Source organism: Mastigoproctus giganteus, chromosome 8, assembly GCF_048544385.1.
Source record: "Mastigoproctus giganteus isolate SK-2022 chromosome 8, ASM4854438v1, whole genome shotgun sequence".
NCBI lineage: Eukaryota > Metazoa > Arthropoda > Arachnida > Uropygi > Thelyphonidae > Mastigoproctus > Mastigoproctus giganteus.
In genome coordinates, this window is record NC_143582.1 from 60,279,981 (window position 1) to 60,297,732 (window position 17,752).

At 34.9% G+C, this 17,752-nt stretch overlaps 1 protein-coding gene across 1 annotated transcript in view; it reads left to right on the forward strand.

The window, feature by feature from the left end:
* The window catches only part of LOC150081562 (WD repeat-containing protein 3), a 279,852-nt gene that overhangs the window by 119,808 nt on the left and 142,292 nt on the right, over positions 1–17,752 (forward strand). Inside the window, 2 exon segments of the mRNA XM_090380245.1 lie at positions 7,716–7,906; positions 16,228–16,321. Of these exon segments, the coding sequence (XP_090236371.1) occupies positions 7,716–7,906; positions 16,228–16,321 (285 nt within the window).

Consider the following 17,752-nt stretch of genomic DNA (forward strand, 5'->3'; position numbering starts at 1 on the left):
ATAAGAACCTTGTCAATAAATTTGGCCCTGGAGAGATTGTACAAGGCTCATGGGGTAGAATTTTTTTCAGTTTGGTCTATGCTTGTTAACAGTAGAGACTGCTTCTACAGTGATGGGATACACTTAAATAGAAGTGGTGCAAGAATATTTGCTGACGCTATCAAGGCAGTGTTAAAGCAGTTCGGAAAACTGCTAGCTTGGGAGGATTCACAGACTAAAAGATTAAGAGTAGCCACAGGCAGAGGTGAAAGTGATTCGTGCACTACTTCTATTAGATTGGAGGGCAGGGTGCTAGGGTTTTCAGAGACTGGTGGGAGTCATCACAGAACAAATAAATACATGGGCTGTGTTAGGGTAACTAAGAATAAGAATAGGCTCATGTATACTTGCATGTACACCAATGCTAGGAGTATAGAAAATAAATTTGATGAATTTGAAGTGCTGGTCAAGACATCAAAGGCAGATATTGTTGGGATATCAGAGTCATTGTGTCACACTGATATAGTGTGAAAGAATTCGAAATTGGGGAGTGCAATGTGTACAGAAAGAATAGACAGGATAGGAAGGGAGGAGGGGGTTATGCTGTTAGTTAAGAAACACAAAATCTAAGGAGATACATCCAGTTGACATAGACGTTCAGTGCAATGTTGAGTCAGTTTGGTGTGATGTAAGCACTGGGAAAGCAAAAATGAGAGTAGGAGTGTATTATAGGCCTAATGACTCTGATGAGTACAATGAACAACTGTACAGAGAAATAGAGTGGGCCAGTAAATTAGATTCTGTAATAATGGGGGATTTTAACTTCCCAGATATTGACTGGAACTTGTGGGTTGGTCATTTACACACTAGTAAGACTTTTATGAATTAATTGGATGATTGTTTTCTACAGCAACACATTAGAGAGGCAATCAGAGAGAGTAATATTCTTGATTTGTTATCAACAGTGATTATTTGTGCATTAAGAATTTGAAGATAAAGGAACCATTGGGGGGCAGTGATCACAGTGTACTGATGTAGGATTTACTTAAAGATGTAATTATCCATCAGTGGTAAAGGGAAGGGTTTTAATTTTGTAAAGGTAACTACAGTAGTCTCAGACAGTTTTTAAATTCTATACAGTCAGTGGAACCAACTGATGATGTTGCTAATATCAAATTCTAAATGGGCAGCATTCAAGGAAGTAATTGTGGAAGCTACTAAGTTTTTCATAGGTTTAAGCCTAAATGGATGTCAGATGAACTAACGAGACTCATGGCAGGGAAGAAAAATGCATGGGATGCATATAAATTATCAGGCGACATGGAAGCCTATGATAGATATAAGCTAGTCTGTAATCAAGTTACTATTTATTTATTATTATTATTAGCCACATGGTACAAGGAAGCCTGAGGCTTATGCTGCACCAGTCAAAAAAATAATAATTCCCGAGTTACCCTGAGAGAGAGACAGAAAGAGAGAGAAGTAGAAAGGAATCACCAAGAAAGAGAAGAATGATGATATCCAGCTCAGGACCCTGGGTTTGCCAGTCCATACTCACCAGATGTGAGCCTCCGGGTACAAGGGAGTTAGGCAAGTGAAGGCAGATTATGAGAAATCATTGGCAAAGGGTGCAACGAAAAACAGCAAGGACTTCTATAGTTATATAAACTCTAGAAAGAATGGGATGAATCAGATTGGTCAACTTGATATTGATGATTTGACTGTTGATGATCCTGCTCAGATAGCTGATAATCTGGATGACTATTTTGCATTTACATTCACACATGAGTTATTAAGGGAGGAAAATGCCAGAAGTTTATCAAACTGGAACGGGGTGCTTAATGATTTTGTAATACCATAGAGCAAAGTGGAGAAGGAATTGTTGAAATTAAACATAAGAAAGGCACCTGGGGGAGATGAGATCTATCCAGTTACATTAAAGGAGGCGGCAGAGGAAGTAAGCAAACCCTTAGCCATAATTGTGAGATCTCCTTGGACTTAGAGAAAGTCCCCAAGGAATGGAGATGTGCAAATCTATCCCCAATCCACAAAGGGGGATCTAAGGGTGACACAAGTAATTACAGACATGTAAGATGCATTGCAGGATCATCTAGGCAAGACTGCAGTAATAATTGAGACACAGCATGGGTTTGTTAAGGGAAAGTCTTGTCTAACAAATTTGATTGAATGAATACTGTGATGTGGTTATAAAGGAACTGAATGTAAAAAATAATTTTTATATCATATACTTTCAGGAAAGCTTTTGACACTGTTGCACATGGAAGACTACTATACAAATTTGAGCAGTATGGTATTAAGAGAAAGTTGCTACAATGGATAAAAGGGTGGTTGAGTGGGAGAAGACAGAGAGTGGTAATCAATGGATGCTGCTCTTCGTGGACAAATGTTAATAGTGGAGTTCCCCAGGGTTCAGTGTTCGGTCCACTGTTGTTTTGTATACCAGGCTTAATGTCGAAGTTTGGAGATGATACAAAGGTTGACAGGGTTGTTAATGACAGTAATGGCAGTGTGCTACTGTATCAGGATCTAGAAAAGTTGAGCAGATGTGCTGAGAAGTGGCAACCGAAGCTTAACATTGGCAAATGCAAAGTTCTGTATATGGATAGAAGTAACCCCACAGAAATATACCAACTGTGTGGTACTACTCTTAGGGTGGTATAAAATGAAAAAGACCTGGGAGTAATTGTGCAGGCAGATATGAAATTTTCTGAGGAGTGCAGACAGGCTGCCAGAGCAGGACATGGGGTATTGTCAATGTTATATGGGAATTTTGTTAGTAAGGAAAAGGAGGTGATTATCCCTTTCTATAAGTCAGTGATCAGGCCATGCCTTTGGTACTGTGTACTGAGGTCTGGAGGCCTCATTTTAGGAAAGACGCAGAGTTGCTTGAGCGAGTACAGAGAAGGGCAAGATTAGTGAGGGTAACGAAAGAGTGGTCTTACCAGGAAAGGCTTAAGTTCCGCAAATTGCAGTGTCTGGAGACTGATCTGATTGAGGTGTATAAGTCTTTGAATAGGTTGAGCAGGCTCAATTATGATGGGATTCTTCTTCTTCTTGCTCATATTGCAAACTTGAGGGATCATTAATCCAAATTGAGGATTGGCAGTTGTAGAATAGATGTGTGGAAATTTGCCGTTAGCCAGCGGGTTGTTGATTGCTGGAACAAACTTCCAACTGTTGTTATGGAGGTTGATAGCTTAAATAAATTCAAGGAGGAACTGGACAAATGTTTAGAAGGAATGAATGTGTGAAATGGGTTTTTTATTTTTTGGATATTATATTCATTCACATACATATTTCATGTACCATGTGGTGATTCATTTTTTAGTTAAAAATCTCTTTTATGATATTGCTTGCTTTCTTGCATCACATGCCTCTACTACTACTTATATGTTTATCCCATTAAATGGCAGTTGTAATAATTTAAAATCATAGGAGTAGTATAGGGTGGAAAAATTATAATAATTTACAGTCTGACTTCTATACCTACAGCTTTATGGGAAGAAAAAAAATTTGAGTTATAGAGGCAGAATTAAAAAAAAAAAAAAAAAAGAACAAGTTTAATATACGATTTTAATTTATAGTACAGTTCTCACACTGTATTGTATATTAAAAATCTTTCATAGCAATCAATAAATTTAAAAGATATTTCAGTAAGTTTATTTTTAGTAATTCAAAACATTTATAATTACTGTAAAATTTGATGAACCTTATGGATATTATATTCATTCACATACATATTTCGTGTACCATGTTGTCATTCACTTTTTAGTTAAAAATCTCTTTTATGATATTGTTTCTTTGTCATGCAGTACAGACATGATGCATTACTTCACACAACATGTTCTCCCCATCTTCTCTTGCTACTGAATACATCATGAATAGTAAACTAATAGAACAAACTTGTTATATCATTCAACTTCTGTATGGTAATCTCTTGTCAAGTGTGAGGTATACCGGGTGGTTTTAAAATATGTTTCCCTATTCAGGAGACCCTAGTGTTAAAAACAGTTAGCAATGTGAAAATCGGTGGGTATGACATTTAGGGTATGGGAAGCGATTTGTAGGGAAAAAAATGTAGTTCAAATTTTTGACACCAGGGGAAAATGGCACTGCACATATGTAAAAGTTATCATTTACTTCAAGATACACTGCTTATGCAAATGATGTCCTGTTAGATAAAAGCAGAAAGGCCAATGCCACCATCAATAACCATTATCGCTCTTACAAAAAAAGGAACGTGCTCTTTTAGTAAATCTGTTCTACCAGAATAATAGTAATGCTAATGCGGCAATACATGAATATCGGAAACTTAAAGGTTTGCTTAAAGGACCTTTGACATCATTGGGGCTTTGAAAACTAATAAAAAAATTTGAAGTGATCGGGGAGTTAGGTGTAATTCCAGGCAGGGGACAACCACATATCGGAACAGAGATAGTGGATGAAGTGGCGGTTCCAATGGCCTCTAGGTCAGAATGCAAAACACTACCAGTCAGTAGTGACAGAGGTGTGTCAAGAGACTTAACCCTTCCTTGGTCTACTGTACATAAAGTGGTTCTGATAATTTTACTCTGGTTCCCGTACAAGATTCACATAGTGAATCTTGTACAGCGAATAGACTTTGCTCTATGATTTCTGGCTCACATGGAACTTGACAATACATGGGCTCAAATATCTTGTGGTCTGAAGAGGCACATTTTACTCTTTTTGGGGCTGTAAATGCACAAAACTGCTGAATATGGGAACCTCTCATCTCTCTGCTGTCCATGAAAGACCACTACAAAGTCCACGTCGCAGTCAAGTTTATAATCGGACCATTTTTCTTTGAAGAGGCTACACCTCATAGTAAGGTGTGCAGTAACTAGTGCACAGTACTGCACTCTTCTAAGAGATCACATTATTACCGCTCTGCAAGAAAGGCAATGCTTGGAGACCGTAGTGTTTATGCAAGATGGTGCCCCTTCCCACGTTGATTGACAAGTGAAGGAAGTGCTCCATTCAACATTCGGAAATGATTGCATCATTTCTAGAGACTTTCTGCAGTTCTGGCCAGCCCGATCAGCAGATTTCTAGCTATGTGGATACCTGAATAACAGAGTTTACCATGACAGCATACAGGTGCCTGTTGATTTGAAAGCAAGCATTAAACAGCAGGTGCCTCCGTAGCCAGGTGGGAAGGAGCGGCAGTGTGCAGTATACGCTTCTTGATTAGACCGGGGTTCGAGCCCGTCACCACCAAATACGGACAATGCGGAAAGGTCAGGGAATGACCACTGCACATCCCCGGAGCAATATGGCCTTAGTTGCTAATGCTCCTAAAAACCAAATAAATAAAAAAAAATAAAATTAAACAGCAGGCGCGAAACTGTCACATGCAATTCTCCATTTTCAGATTGGCATCTCAAGTGAAGGAAAGCACATAGAACAATATCTCGAGATTTCTAAGTTCTGATATTAAAATCTAATACTAAGTTAAGTATACCCTCTCATGTTTACAGTGCCAATTTCTCCCCTGGTGGCAAAATTTTTAACTAATTTTTTTTCTTCTACAAATCGCTTCCCCATACCCTAAATGACATACCCATCTATCTGTAACCATTTTGATGCTAGGGTCTCCCCAATAGTGAAACTTATTTTATAACCACCCAGTACATTTCTGAAAAGTATTATGTTTGGCAAGGCTAATGTCCCATTAAAAAATTGAGGATTGGCTGAGGAAATCAATATGTCAGTGAAATATAGGAAAAACAGAGTAAATTTTTTTTAACATTTAAATATCATAAAAATAATGATAAGGTTGACTGACAATACAGTATGAAAAACAAAATAAGAACAAGTTGACAGAACAAGATAGACAGGATGATTCAGGAAAATATGGCATAACTTCAGGAACTGATTTGTGAGGAATTTTGAGTTAAAATGTGAATATAAATGTGGGTCTGATTCTGAATAATTACAAAGCTCTGGCTATTTAATGTTGGAAAAAAAATAAAGCAATTATGAGTGATATAAAATGAAAATAATAATAATAGACACATAAACATAACTGATAAACTGTGGGTTTATTTTTTTATTTATTTTTATTTTGGAAAGTTACAGTTTGTTTACAGATATGTATGGTTAGAGTATATTCTCAAAAACACCTTCTTCATCATGACTTTTTTTATGAGGGCTGCAGCATTCGGTATGTAATCAAATAATGCATCTATGTTTGCACTTTTGTTTGGTGTACAAAATCTTTCATCCACCCTCACAGGCAAAAATCTAAAGGGTTTAGGTTCAGTGACCTAGATAGCCAATATTTTGGATTACTCGACTGATCCATCACCCAGGCAACCAGTCACTGGGTTCAGTAACCACTGCATAGGAACAATGAGAGGGAACTCAATCATGTTGGTTGTATTTGACATTATCTAAAGGTACTGTGGAAATTTGTTTTGCAGAAATTATAAGTCATCACCCTGAAAAATAAATGGACCAACTAACTGATCATAGAGGATTCCACACTATACAGTAACACTGAATCAATGATGAAAATTACTCTCGCCAGTGGCATGGATTCACTTCCAACCAATATGGGAATTGTGTGTCATTGGTGAATTGAGCTTCATCACCGAATAGTATGTAATGATGCTAATAGCAATTGTCGTTCAGCCAATTAAAATTCCAGCTGTCGAGGGCTTTGAGGCTGACCAGGCTAGTCAGGTGGGTAAAGTGCCTGCCTGGCAACTCAAAGGTCGCGGGTTCGGATCAGAGAAAAAGGCAAAAATTTTGAGAGGTGCATTATGGCCACAGAAGCCGATGCGGCGGCAACTAACAAAAAAAAAAAAAAAAAAAATTATGCAGCATTCTTCTTATTCTTGATTAGGAAATATGAGATGCATAGATATCTTTCACATACTAGCATGAGGACAATGCTTCACTGCCTCAATGCATTCTCCTGAACCACACCTTGTTGAACTGCATGTTCATATGGTATGTGAATTTCTCTGAAGCAATGAAGCAAGCCAGTCTTGCAATGTTTAAAAAACTTGTCTAATAACTTGTCAGTTCAGAAAAGTTCACTGGAATTCAGCAACAGCAACAACAGACAGCATTTACATCACAAATTGCATACACCACATTGGCGTATATGGTACTAATGAGTGCATCATTGAGAGGGTAGAGCATAAATAAATTCACCCCCCCTCCTTCCTCCTAACTGATCATTAGCAAGATGGATTTACTGAAGTACATGGGATGGGTACTCCAGGTTCTCCAAAGTTACAGGGGCCCCTGGAACAATGCAATCACTTCTGGTCCAGGAGCCCATGACTTTATTTTTAAGACCTCTAAAAATATATGCACAAGGACTTCAGAGTACTTAAAATACACCATTGCTCACAAGACCTCCCCATTGTGATCAACAAGAGGCAGGAACAGTAATTGTTGTGTACCTTTGTTTTGAGGAGATTGGACTTCACCCTGTATATGAGGTATACAAAAATACAAATATTGAACTGGGTTATCTCAAATATTTTGTTGGCAAACCAACAAAATATGTGGGGGTTTATTTTATGTAAGGGTGTGTTGCATTAAAATGAATATTCTTCAAAAAAATGCTTTTAGACTTCCTTAAAGTATATATTTTTATTTGAATTAGTTAATAAATGAATTAGTTTATTAATGAATTTATTAGTTTTCAAAATAATGAATCCAGTAATTGTTCATTCTAGGTAGCAGTCTTGTTGAATAACAACAGTATTGAGCTATATAAGATAAACCTCCATGAAGAAGGGGGCTTAAACTCATTAACAGGAAGCATGCATATGGCAGGTCATCGTAGTGATGTTCGTACACTTGCATTTAGTTCTGATAATGTTGCCATTTTGTCAGCTAGTGCAGAGAGTGTAAAAATATGGAATCGGTTAGTATTTTTCTTTTTCATAATTTTTGACAAAGAAATGATGAATAAAATTTTGAAATTGAAAGTTTAGCATAATATGAGGTTAATTTATTCAGTTATTTTATATACTGTTACTTTTGTGGGACAAAATTGTGTTATACTGAACTTTTACCTTCTAATTGCTCTTTTGGCTTTTCATTAAAAACTTCACAGCTTTACATTTCCATTACCATTATATCTTCATGGATTTACTGGTTACACCATTTTTTATGTATGTATAATTTTTTAATTTTTTCTTATTTGATAATTACCTTACCTACAACTATGAACTCAAATGAAAAGTATTTTATCATACTATGTGGCGGGCAGAGTGGTATAAATTTGACCATTAAGACTGGATAGACCTCTGATGGACATCAGTGCAGTTTTACACACACACACACACACATGCACCTAAATCACAAAACAGTTTAGCTCTAATGCTTCTACACTGCTCGACAAAATTAACAGAACGTGTAGGAAATGTGGTATAACTTGTGCAGTTTGCAATGAAGTGAGACAAAATTTGGTATAGTGTTGTACCATAGAATAATGATGAAATGAGGAGACAGCAAGAAACGTTGGACAGGTATAAGGGACATTTACAGGGGTTGTACAAGACTCGCCAAAAAGGTCACATTACAGAAGCCAATACAAGATGCTCGAAAATGTGGTCACATGACATCAGTATGGCGTATGATCCCCTCCAATGGCTAAACAGACCTGTCAGTGGTGAACCAATGGTAAGGCTCTGTGGCAACAAATCCTATTCTTCCACTAGCACAGACAGCTCTCCTAGTGACTGAAGAGTTGGCTGTCGGCATGCAATGTGATGGGCATCTCATGGGTGTCCCACACGTTAAGTCTGGTCTGGTGATTGTGCTTGTCACTGCAGTCATTGAACAACTTCAATTTTAAGATGTTCCTCCACCACTTGAGCTCTGTGTGCAGTGGAGTTGTTGCATGAAAAGAAAATCTGGGCCAACCGCACCCCTAAAAAAGTTGCACATAGGGTTTGAGGATCTGTTCTTGGTACCTCTGTGTAGTTAAACATGAAGAGGACACAAGAACACTGCCTTCACTGTAAGTAGCCTTTTCTCTGATGTTTGGGGGATGGTACTACATTTCTTGTTATCTCCAGATGAAATAACATCTAGAATCTATTTATAGGCTAAAACGGTGCTCTTCAGAGAACACAATTGTACTCCATTTGTCAGGGCTCCAAGTCACATGTTCATGGCATCAATTTTGATGATCTCTGCAGTGGTATGAGGGTTAATGGGATACAAACTATGGCTTCCTTGCATAGAGTCCACTTGAATTGAGCCTTCTTAATACAGTCTGGTTGGAAATGTTTTCACCTGTGGCCGCAGTAACCTCAAGAGACAGTTGATGACAGGGCATCGTAGGGTTCAGTCTTGCTGTTAGAGCCAGATAGCAGTCTGTTCTGGTTGACCCCAGAACAGACTGTTTGAGCTCAGCTCTTCTTATAATGGTTTCTGTCTCCTGAAACTGTTTCCATAGTGCCAAGATGACACTGCATGACACAGTAAACCAATGTTCCACATCTGCCTGTGACTGCCTCCCATCTCAGAGAATCATCTAAATGATGATGATTTGCCATCCTGAGTACTGGAGATGTGGCTATCCCACTGAGCAAGCCAAAAAGCAGGAATGAAGCGATTGGTCACAACACGTTTTTATAGGCATGAATAATTTGCATAATGTGCTGCTCTGCAAGCTGGTAGATCAGTTTCTATTCGATACTCAGAATTTTCATGCGAGGATGCCTATTATATAAATATTCACCTTCGGTGACACGGGTCATAATAAAATATTCATGAAAAACATATTGTTCTGTTAATTTTGTCATTCTGAAAATGTTCTTATTATTCTAGTGTCACTCAGATATCACATTAAAATTTAATAAATGTAAAAATGAACTAAAAAATAAATGTCTCAGCTGTCCCACCATGCTTCCTCAGCATAAGACTGGCAATTTAGAATCTCCATTATTTTGCAAAATGTGTAATGATATATATCTTATTGCATGCTGTGCTTGCAACAGGAGATAGATTGGGCAGCCATGTAATAAACTAAACCTAAGAATGATCTTACACAGATCTAATAACTATAAAAATGAACCCATCAAGAAAGAAGATATTATAGAGCATGAAATTGAACTTAAATGTTTTAAATCAATCTGTGCAAGGATTTGTACAAAGTCTTGCACAGATTGATTACAACAATCAAAGACTGATTAATGGAGATGTTTATATGTTGCAATATAAAACACTAAATCCTTATGGACTGAACAAGAAGTTTGGCCACAGAAACATATCTAATTCTAATTGCACACATAAGCTCTACATCTAAAAATGATTCATATCACCAAGGAATTAGTTGAATCTAAACTCAAAAGGACATATAACAAAACAAAATTTGATAACTGTTTAGGCAGCTTCACTGACCTTTCTCAGAGATTCTGTAAGTCAAAAGTTTGTAAAATAATAAGAGAAGTTTACCTCAATATAGTATGTAGAACACTTATTATTTTACAAATATTTATATCAACGTAGAACGTATTGAGCATTATAGCTCTGGTTCAAACTATGTGTAAGTCAAAAGTATATATAATCTTCTTTTCAGTATGAAATGTACACTGGTGTTCAAAGAAAGTGCATCACCCCTTAAAATTGTAATTGTCATCCAAATAACATAAGTATATGGCAATATTTCTTACAGATTGCATCAGATAAGATTAACATTCATAGGTGGTGATGTAATATTGCATCAGCTGTTACTTTCAGCTATATAAGCACGCTCTACAAGAGTTGCAGTCATTCCTTGCTTGCTTGTGTCAGGATGGCGAGTTACGTGCAGTTGATGCCAAGAAGAAAGAGTGTTATTGTTGTTTTACATCAGGAAGGATGTTCTTCCCATCATATTGCTTATAGAGTGTCTTGTAATCAGTCGACAGTGAATAGATTTCTTTCCAAACTCAAGAATACTGGTTCTGCTGATAGGCACTTCTGTAGTTACTTTAGATTCATTTCTGCATTACAGGTTTGACAGTAATATGTTTACATTTGTTACAGGTGAAAAAGTGGTTGGAAGAATGGTCCATTACAACTCTTAGCTGGCCAGGAAACAGCCTAGACCTGAATCCTATAGAGAACTGTTGGCATTGTGTGGAATCTGCAGTTGCTAGAAAGAAACCAAAGACCCTTCGTGAACTTCAGGAAGCCATAATTGGTGTTTGGAACCACGAACTATCAGTTGATTATCTTCAGAAATTGATCTTGTCAATGCCTCGACGGTGTGCTGCTATCATCAGGGACAGAGGCAGTTCAACTAAATACTAGTTTGCCCTGGTGAACTTTTCATTTTCATTTTGTTTTACATTTAAAATGATAAACTGAAGCAAATCGAGGGCTTCTGATAACATTTCAGCCATAATTGTCATGTTTACCAAAACTGTTGTATACAGGCTGCAAATGCTCATTTTGGAATATTTTGAGAGCACCTGTCAAATATTATTTAGCTTTGCCTTAACTATTAATAAATATCTTTTGTTTATATTTCTATTGGTGATACTAGTCATTATCGTAACATACCATTGTGAAAAAGGGTTAGAAATGTGAAATTCTTAGGTGATGCACTTTCTTTGAACACCAGTGTAATTATAATCAGGTAGATTAAAATTAAATTTTATACCTACTTTACTTAATTCTTTAAATAGTCCTTGCTTCTTTTCAGTATGAAGCATGGTCTGTTTAAAGAATTAAGTAAAGTAGCTGTAAAATTTAACTTCTGATCCAATTGATTAAAGCACGTTATTGAGGATTTATGTAAAGACAGTATGCAATCAGAATAATCATTGTCTCTTATGAAATTTCATAGCAAATTTATGGACAGTATTAATATTAACAGAGTTATCAATTGCATAATGAATTATTACCCATAAGGAATAACAATATTAGTATCATAATAAGATTCAAATATAACAAACTTTTTGGCCTACAAGTATGTAATTATACATGCACAACAATTAATATTGTTGTGCATGTATAATAAGCAGAGTTTCTCTGTCTTTTTTTTTTTTTTTTTTTTTTTGCAAAAACACTGTTTTATACATCATTTACTTAAGGGAAAATAATAGTAAAGTAGCAATAAATAAAGTAATAGTAAAACCAGATTAAAACTGCAATTTAACAATAAATTTTCTGTGAATTTTTCTCTTAATTTCATTAAAGAATATGCCTGTTGTACATACCTGAGAATAGTTTGCTGTAATTGTTCAGTTAGTCATAAAAAACATACAGTAATACCCTGAAGTTATGCGATAGGTGGGTCCGACAAAAATCGCTTAAGTCGAATTTGCGTAAGTTGGGGTACAACTTTGCATATAAATACATATAAATTTTGTTTAATTGGGACCAAGGACTAACAAAAACACTAGTTTAGAAGAAAAATATTTAATAAAATTGCAGTTATTTATACATATTAATACAAAATATGTATTAAAAAAATAAATGGGTTAAGTAAAAAAGTTATTTCGATGTCGATGGCTTCATAAAATCTAACAAATTGGTCTGACGACACAGCGCCTTCTTTTTTTCACGCAGAATTTCTTCGTAGCAAGCTAATAATTTTTTTATTCCTTGCTTTGTAGCTATAACGTGTTCTTCGTTGGGCTCTGTTTTCTAAAATTTTTAAACCCTTTTCAATTGAGCTGAGACCTTCTGTCAAGCTTGCAATTGTCATGTGTTTTTCTGGTGGAACTGGCTCTGAAGTGTCGGATAGTTCAGTGATGTTTTGCTCACGCATCTCTATGAGCTCATTCATTGTCAGCTTCTGACTATGGTGATGATGTCAACAGCTCGTTGACATCATCACCATTGTCTTCTAAATCTAATTGCCTGGCAAGATTAACAACTTCTTCTATCACATGAGCGACATGATCAGTTTCTGGCATTGTTTTTGTTTCAGTTTTAAAAAAAAATGGACAAAGTTACTTCCAGACATCATTCAATGTTTTTTTGTGAATTTCATCCCAAGATTCTTCAGTGATTCTTATGGCATCTAAAACATTGAATTGTTTCCAAAAGTCTTTAACAGATATCTCACTATTTTGTCTCATAGCTTCATTCAGACATGCAAATGAACACCTCGTGTAGTAAGCCTTGAATATTTTGATGACTCCCTGGTCCATCGGTTGAAGCAAGCTGGTTGTGTTTGGAGGCAAAAACACAACTTTCACACGTGGGTCGAAATTAATTAGGGTGGCAGGAGGGTGACCAGGTGCATTTTCAATAAGAAGCATTACTTTAAATGGAATCTGTTTAGACTTGCAATAACGTTCGGCTTCGGGTATGAAGTGGTGACCAAACCAGTCCTCAAAAACGGAAGCTGTCACCCAAGCTTTATGATTTGTCTTCCAAATCACTGGTAAGCTAATTTTAGATATACACCAAATGAAAAAATCAAGAACCGCGTAAGTCGGGGTATTACTGTACTTTATTCTACATGTTGCCATTGCAATGCATACTGCACAGGAATGATTCCTACTCTCAATTTAGAAGCAGTAAAAGATTACAAACTTAAAAGTTTATTAAAACCTAATATAAATAAAAATTTATTCTCAAAGAAAATATTTTCAACTTTTCAACACATTTTCAACTCCTGACTCTTCAATAAATTAGAAAATGCCACCTTCCCTATTAATCACAAATACAAAAGACCAGTGAGAGACAAGTACAGAAACACTGTTAAAATCAAGTATTGTGGTAAAACTTTTAACATAACCTGTTTAATACTAAAGTAAAAAACAAAAAAAAAGTGTTAGTGCAAATTTATAAGCTGTACCATTGAGGTGATTTGTATGTTGATACTTTCGAATAAAGTGTTACAATTTCAAATATTTAATACAAAGCATAGCAGAAGCTGTATGAGTTTGTGAATAAATTTGATAAATGCTGACTTAGTTTTGCAGCAGAAAATTTTCTATCATGAATTCCTAAGACCCCAGTGTGTTTCTTTATGCTAAGCTGCTAATATCTAGAATTACAATGGAGAATCAGTTTTTTTTTCATTCCATTTGACTCCTCTATCTCACTGTTGTATTAGGCATGGTAGTATCATAGTTTCTCCAACTTTTTGCAAAAATACTGTTTTCCTCTGTCTTTTTATTTTCACAAAAAAAAACAGTAAAACTGCATTAAACTTGAAAATTTCAAAAAGTTCTGTAAATTTTTTCTTAACCTGGTACTTGTGGTGGGTCACAAGTACCAGGTTAAGAACATTATTTTTGAGGGTCGCCTGACAGGTGACCCTCAAATAATTCCACAACGTATACATACTAGCTCAGTATGATACCCTCTCTCAATTTAGAAAGCAGTAAATATTAATAAAAGAACTTAAAGTTTAAAAGCTAATATAATAAAAGAACAAATAATAATGCATATATCCCTGGAGAATAGAGTGTGGGCAGTGCTGTCAAGATGGCTAGGGGCATGGCCGGATCTGTAGTTTGTGAACTGTCCGCACCACATTGGCTTATGGTACACTGAAGTTTCTAGATGTGGGCCCACAGTAAAACGCATGGGCCCACATCTAGAAACATGTCTTCAATTTAGATATTAAGTCAAATACTTTAGTAAATACTACGTGTAATGGAACTACAATCGATGGAGTATTCACTCGGGAATTAAAATCATTTGAGTGTCAAAATTATATATCTTATTTCAGTTACCATAGACCAATAATTTTATACTAATTATTTCATTGTACACTAGTACAATGAAAAATTCCATTCATTGTATTTCATTGTACTGAAATTATTTTTTCAATAAAAATAATGCAGCAATACTTTTTTTATTTATTTTACTGTACCAGTTTCATAATGAGTTCCTGCAGTATAGATGTTTTTAAGAGCTGCCACTGTGACTGTCAGTGACACTATCAGTCTCAGAGTAGAGCGGCTGCAACTCATTATGTACCTGGTACATATATAATTTTTTATTTATTTATTTTTTTATTTGTATGTGTTCCGTAATAGATTCAAGAATTGTTTTACATGCTACCCGTAGTATTCTGATATAGTTGTCTCTACACAAAGTTATGAAGCTGAAGACAATGGAATATTTGTGAAATTTTGATATAAAATAGATAAATGAAAATTTATATTATTTAGATTTAATATTTTTGTAATGCATTAATATTTTAGTAATGATGCTAGAAGAGGTTGGGATTCTTATTTACATAGCATTAGATTGTAATTCATTTTCTAAGGTTTTAATATAAAAAGTGTCTTCTGTTAAGCATACGATTCTCATTTATTGATCTTTCTCTATTGTATTGCAACATCCATGGTCAGTTTGCTTTTTCAAAGCAGGCCATGTGTGAAATGTGACTGAGATCCATAGTGGACTGATGCCACCCTGATGACAAATTTACTGCATCTTCGCTGTTCTTTCTTTCATTTTCTTTCATAATTTTCTTGTTTTCTGCTTGAAGTGAGGGTCAACATTTTCCTATAGGTTTGCACATTTGTGAAGTCCTTTCCTTATTCTAGTTGCAGTTGTACTTCTGTCACGAGTATTGGTTTACAGTTTATTTCTGTTTTTATTTTTTAATATAATTTAATTATATATTTTTCCCTCTCTTTATCCTTTTTCTTTGCTTGTTCAGGTTATTCAGTTACACTTGTTTGCAATTTTATGTAGCACCATACAAATTTCATTCTGTTGCAGTTTGCAGCAAAATTCCTACATGGTATAACTGTTTATAATTCATCAACATGTGGAGAATGGAAAGACATGCATGTTGTTGAGAGCTTTATGTTTTGCTGATGAAGCTCAGTTTGTGGTATCAGGTTCTAGTTCTGCTGGCACAGTTTTTTTTCCTCCTCTTTGTATATACCATTAATTAGCTGAAGATATTTGTCAAAGGAAACCTACATTCTGGCTCTTAGTCTTTAATACTCTGTGGTTCTTTTTTAAAATTTGTGATAAAATTGTGCAAAGCTCTTTGTTTTCTCACAATGACAAAAGTTTTAGTTAATTAGTTCTAATTGCCAAATGCCACATTTTCATTGACAAATACTACATGCGAAAAACAATCGTTCAGCTTTTAAAGCTGAGTTTTAGAAAATGAAGCAATTACTAATTTATTAAAAAGAGTTATTTTTAATTGAATATTGTAATATGCACATAATGGCTTGATAATTTATGGCATGTCTAAGGTATACCATATTTTCAGTTTTACTGTGTTACTTTAATAAAATTAACGTTTTTTTTTAGGGTTAGCCAGAGTTGTGTGTGTACAATAAAGTGTGGGTACGCATTATGTTCTACATTTGCTCCAGGTGACAAATTTTGTATTATTGGTACTAAAGTAAGTACAAAGTGATTTTATATTTTTCCTCTTTCTAAATTTTTATTAAGATAGTTTAAGAAACTAATGAACAATTTTCAAATTATATGTGTGGTTAACTGTTTTTGCTTGAAAATAGGCTAGAATTGAATATACATGTACTTTGAAGGCTTATCTCTAGCAAACATTCACAAACTACATTTTCACTGATCACTGTCTGTAAAATTTTCTTTGAAATGCTTTGATTAAAAGCATTGTCTGAATTCTGTTTTTTCTTAGAAAGTTACTTATTTTTAAAATTTTTGCAGATCCTAGTAGATGATGCCGTACTATTGGTTGATATCTCTGAAAGTAGAGTATATGAAAAACTTTTTAAGGTCGTATCTTAGAAATTTGAAATAACTGGAAGAAAGTAATAATTGGATATTCTAAATTGATAGTAGAATAGTCAAGTATTCCATTATTAATTCTAATTCAGTTAAAATTAAGAGGCACTCCATGCCACATATGTATGCAAATTTGTGTGGTTTATTGGTATAAAATGTATTTGGAAAATAAATTCCCTAAAAGGTGTGATCAGTATCCTATACCAGCTTGCAGTTGCCATAATGTTTGAAAGCCCAATCTGGGGACTGTTATCAATTGTAAATGGAATAAATTAAAATAATATAAATAAATAAGGGTTATAAGAAATCAAAAGGGTTGAAAAATGGAAAAAAAGAGAGGGATGTACTAAGTGAGAGCAGGATGAGAAGGAATCATTTGTTGAAAAGAATGAAACAACTGAATTAATATTAGAGGAATTTTAAAGTTAGTGCAAACAGATACTAGATTTTGATAAAAGAGGTAGATATATTGTTCTAAGAAGAATTTGTTTACCTGTTATCAAAGGCATTTAAAATGTACGGATAAAGATATGACTGGTTACTCTGAGAATATGCTAAATAATTATGAACCATTTCAGTTTATGAAATTAATCAAGCATTGCTGAGAAGAGTTTGTCTCATCTGCTGCAGTTCAGTATGACACAGAACCAAGCTCTATTTTGAATCATGTCAGGCCTGCCTGAAAGATCATAAAATTTGCTACGGGAACCATCTCTATCAATATATTGTTTGTATATTTTTTTGTTATTTGAGCTATACACATTGTAGGTGTCCTTGTAAGAGTATAATGAATATTTTCTGTTTGTTAAAAAAATTACAAGTGATTGTATAGCAAAAATTCTCTCCAAAATCTTTAACAGAAGAGCATATTGATATGGAATAAAATTTAAACTACACTATTTGCAGCTGATTTAGGGACTAGTAAAATTTTTATATTGTATATGCATCAATTATTTAGAGCATAACCATGCCTTAAAACTCAAAAGTTTAATATATGGTCCATTACTACTTGCCAAAACTTTTGAAACTTAAAATTTATTATAATATCTGATTAAGCCATGAAGTT